Source organism: Miscanthus floridulus, chromosome 3, assembly GCF_019320115.1.
Source record: "Miscanthus floridulus cultivar M001 chromosome 3, ASM1932011v1, whole genome shotgun sequence".
In the NCBI taxonomy this organism is placed as follows: domain Eukaryota; kingdom Viridiplantae; phylum Streptophyta; class Magnoliopsida; order Poales; family Poaceae; genus Miscanthus; species Miscanthus floridulus.
In genome coordinates this window covers 20,289,853-20,294,195 of record NC_089582.1, presented here as the reverse complement: position 1 = coordinate 20,294,195, position 4,343 = coordinate 20,289,853, and the positions used below count along the sequence as shown (strand labels likewise).

At 46.4% G+C, this 4,343-nt stretch overlaps 1 protein-coding gene across 1 annotated transcript; it reads right to left on the bottom strand.

Moving 5' to 3' along the window:
* Positions 1–222: 222 nt before the first annotated feature.
* On the bottom strand, positions 223–3,919 carry LOC136545164 (uncharacterized oxidoreductase At1g06690, chloroplastic-like). Its single transcript, XM_066537192.1, has 10 exons — positions 3,578–3,919; positions 2,539–2,630; positions 2,407–2,444; positions 2,157–2,318; positions 2,043–2,065; positions 1,880–1,951; positions 1,607–1,774; positions 1,359–1,441; positions 1,211–1,273; positions 223–787 (listed from the first exon to the last, which is right to left on the bottom strand). The coding sequence occupies exons 1-10, from the start codon at positions 3,810–3,812 to the stop codon at positions 602–604; spliced, it is 1,122 nt and encodes a 373-aa protein (XP_066393289.1). The 5' UTR covers positions 3,813–3,919; the 3' UTR covers positions 223–601.
* Positions 3,920–4,343: the final 424 nt, after the last annotated feature.

Sequence of the window (4,343 nt, the reverse complement as noted above, 5' to 3'; positions counted from 1 at the left end):
CAGAATCATCTCTATAGTAGTTTCTCCTAATTGTGGTTCTTGCTTTCCTACCTCCCATCTAGTAATCTAGAAATGTTTCAAGTCACCCTTCAAATGAAAACCACCTTACCTTTTCTTTTCTTTTTTTTTTGCACATCTTATATATTTTTATGATTCTTTTTCTTGTAAAACAATGATTTCCATCACCTTCAAGAATTAGAATCTGGCCATCTAGCCAAACGATTTGAGAAAGTGATTCTGATTCACCAGAAGAAACTGAATTCGAAACGTTTCTAAGAGACTACCAAACACGTCCTTGACACACACAACTACTGTGATCTGGTCGACGGCCAGAAGCTTTTTATACTGTATATATGCTGTTGAATTTCCCTGTCATGCTACAGCATGCATCGTCTGCGGTCTTGCAATGGAAATGGAAATGGAAATGGAAATGGAAATGGTCTGCTTTGTCCATCTACCTATAGTCCTATACACTGCACTGCTCTGATATCACTGCTATGGGGGGTTTTCTGGTGATCTGAGCAGCGTTGTCCAAAACTCCCAGCTGCTGCATTGCATTGCACATTTGCATGCCCGCGCGAATCAGCGGACCAACGGACTGTCACAGCTTCTCCACCGGGAAGCCGATGACGGGCTTGACCTCGCGCGCCATGGACCGGAGCTCCTCCACTTCCTCGTCCGTCAGGCTCCACCCCAGCGCGCCCGCGAACTCCCGGGCCTGCTCCGCGTTCTTGGCGCCAGGGATCGGCACCACGTTGCCCTGGCACACCAGCCAGTTCAGCACCACCTGATGACCAAGACACAGGCACACATGCTCATCAGCCATGTACGTATGTCAGAGAAGAAACACAACTGCGTACAGTAATACTACTGTGCTGCTCGTCAATTCTGTCAGCGAATTGACGCCCTAATAGTTGAGCCAAAAGTTCCTAGGCCCAGGGCAGCATGTCAGTACAGTTTGGAATTGGATTGCTTGCTAATGTTTCATTTCATGACCAGTATTGGTTGCAGTAACTGTTGTCATTATTCTGTCACTAATAAGTTTGTTTCTTGTAAGACATGTCTGAGTCTGCACATGTGAATGTAGTACTCCTATTTGCCAATAGCGCCGACACTTTGCAAGGAGCCAAGGACAAATCATTGTAGTACAGTTGAGCTCTGATATAGGAGTAGTATATATATAGATATAGATAATAGCTGGACAGAGCACCTGTGTTGAAGTCCTACCGTAGCTTCCTCCGATCTCCTTGATCCGGTTGATAAGTGGTTGGAGCTGCATGTCATGATTCAGTGGAACTTCAGTGAGTAGAGAGTGTCCAGGAACCAATAAACAATCACAAAATAGTTGGAAATGCAACCTTTGTCAGGAACTCTGGCGTGTATATCCGTCCTCGAGGCCCTTTCGGGGGATTCTCCGGAGTGTATTTCCCTGTCAGAGCACCTGAACCAAGGAAATTGATTCATACATCAAAACAATACATGCATGATTTCATACTAGATAAAGGCTAGTGAGCTTAGTTGAGTTTACCAACCAAAATAGGTACACAGTTCATATGTATACAATCGCAGAACAACAAAAAGTGTGTGCAGAAGAAACAGGTTCTACCTTGGGCGATTGGGGAATACGCGATCAGAGTAATGCCAAGCTCATCGCAAGCCGCCTTCACCCCGTTTTCCTCCGGGTTCCTGTATATCAGACTGTAATTCACTTGGTTCGAAGCGAGTGGAATTCCCCTTTTCTTGAGGCGCTCGTAGGCATCCCGGAGACGTTTTTCTGGTACCCAGTTATGAAAAAAAAACGAAATTGGTATGGCTTAGTTTCACTGAAACAAGTGTTGGAGTTAGACATATTATATTAGTGTTGGAGTTAGACAGCAACCGCTGTAGTTTGAGACTCCAACAGCCTTTACAAGGCCTTGCTCGACAGCGTCTCCAAGGCCATCCAGGTAATCTGAATCATGCAAGATCAGTGAATTTGGTGTACTAATTAAAAACTAAAGAGGGGTTCATCAAAACTTATTTGTTAATTATTTTTGTCATACCTTCGTTGCCCCATATCCCTGGCCTGAAAAGGATATGCGAAGAGACGTTAACTGATAGAGTCGACAGAGAGAGAGGTAAAAGAAAGTTGGTTGAAAAAAGGCTGGTGAGCCCACCAATGAAGTTGGTAGAGCTCAACTGAAGAGACGCCAAGGCGATCCAACGAGGCCTTCAGCGCACAAATGACGCTCCCACGACCAAACCTCCATGGAAGAGCTGCAAACTTTGTCGCGATAGCCACTTCCACCTGTTCCTTTTGTTGCCTTTCCTTGATAAATCTGATAGAAAGAGGGGACTTCAGAACTGATACTGCACAGACTTAATTTACAGTATAAATAGATCCATGAAGAATGTTTCATGACATACCTTCCTAGTAAACTTTCTGAATTAATCGCTCCTGATATCTGAATAGCATACATTTTAAAGTAGTGTTAGATTTTACTTTATAATGAAGGGGACAGAACGGGTGATGAGGCATGAAGCTTTGCTGTTTGTTACCCCTGCTCCATACACTTCAGCGGTATCAAAGAAGGTTATTCCACAGTCGATACTCGCATCAAATGCTCCTTTAGCCGCCTTCAGTTTCCTATCTGGTATTTTTATCAGAGTGTTCACTCATATAAAAAGGCAGCCATTCCCATGTTTTGCAATGAAAAGTACTTGTAACGATTGAACCGAATCGGCAGGCAACTAGTAAGTAAGTGCTGTCACAGCTGAAGAGCATCTAATTTGAAACAAGGTAATGCCAGTTTCGAAAAATATTTCAGGTTGATTTGGATTTTGGTCAAAGCAGCAGGCGCGTCATATGCACCGGAAGTATGACCAGAATTTGAGGCCAACTAAAATTTCTTTCAACGAGATGCTAGTAATCAGGAGCACAAGTGTAGGATGATTTACCACACTTTCTGGCCCTGGGTCCTGGGATGGGTTTCAGTTTCACTGTGCGATTTCAACTTCAGTATCGAAGTAGACTTGTAGTACCAACCACTTGTTCAGGGTTCAGCCTACCGGTTGAGCATAAATACTGGAGAGCACCGGTAGGACCGAAAATCGGTGAAATTATGGTTGGTTTTTTCAAATCTTTATAAAATTTAGCTAAAATTTGGAGAGAAAAAAAACTGAACGAAATGAAACTTCAGTATCAGTAGGACAGGTGTACCAACTACCAAACCATACCAGTACGCTTTTTTTCTGAAATGCCATGCTAATCTGAAGCCAATTTCAAAGCTGCAGCAGCCTTGGCTCGTTTAGAAATGTTTTGTCCTGCAGGATTCGTCATTATTCATCTAGAAGGTTGGAGGATTCAGAAGCTCACGGGCTATACTAAAACAATGCTGATTTTTATGGCATTTGTAAGTCGGTGGAAATTTCAGAGTGTAATAATTCTTACCTGGAAAGAGGTTGTAACAGCCTAGCATATAATCTTGCACTAGTATCCTAGTAATTACTAGATGTTATATAACCTGACGCGCCCTTGCAATACAGTAAGAAAAATGATTACGAGACCCTGAACCAAGAAGCACGCAAACGTACGTACCGTCCCACTGGAACTCGTTCCAGTAGGTGGTGTCGCCCCAGGACCACGCCCCGACGCCGAGCTTGGTGACGGCGACGCCGGACCCTCCCAGCGCCACCTTGCCGCCCTCCTCCCTCGCCGTGGTCGCGGCGGCGTTGGACGCCACCGCTTGGGGCGGCCGGAACGACGCCCGGCGCCGCCTGACGAGCAGGAGCGGCAGGCCGGCGCCGGAGACCTGCAGGGCCCCCGTGATCATGTCGGCGGGTAGTAGCTAGCTAGCTAGCTAGCTACGCGCGCACGGGCTCGGGGCTCGCCGTGGGGTCGTGGAGCTGTGTTGCTGGTGGCGAGTGGCGGGGAGGAGGGGAGGCGCGAGAGATTTGTTTGGCCAGGACCAGGAGATGCTCCTGGGAGGGTGGCGCGCAACGTGGACTCGCTGGAGGCGCACGTGTGGGGTGGGCCGTTCTGCCTGAGTGCGGCCTCTCGGCCCACTTCGCCTTGCTCCACTCCAGCATGTCCCTAGCTACTCTCGCAAGAAAAAAAAAAACAAATTCCTTTTTTTTTGTTGCTAAAAAAAACAAATTCCGTTTTAAAAAAAAACCGGTGTGTTGCAACAGAAGCAATAAAAAAAATATCATTTGATATGGAAATGATCTAACTCGGGCATCCGTCCGTGACTCCTATCCGGACGCGGCTCCCCAGGAGCGGGCCCAAACAAAATAAAATACCCCAATCCCTCATGCTTATCAGCCCGGCCGCCCCAACTCCTTCGTGCTTATCCACTAGGCCC

Bases quoted from the DNA above. Each gene is read 5' to 3' on its own strand.
- LOC136545164 (XM_066537192.1), bottom strand. From the start codon at position 3,812: ATGATCACGGGGGCCCTGCAGGTCTCCGGCGCCGGCCTGCCGCTCCTG. The intron at 1,952-2,042 runs GTATGACAAAAA...TGCATGATTCAG, and splicing joins AGGGATATGGGGCAACGAAG to ATTACCTGGATGGCCTTGGA. The intron at 788-1,210 runs GTGCTCTGTCCA...CTTGGTCATCAG, and splicing joins ACGGTAGGACTTCAACACAG to GTGGTGCTGAACTGGCTGGT.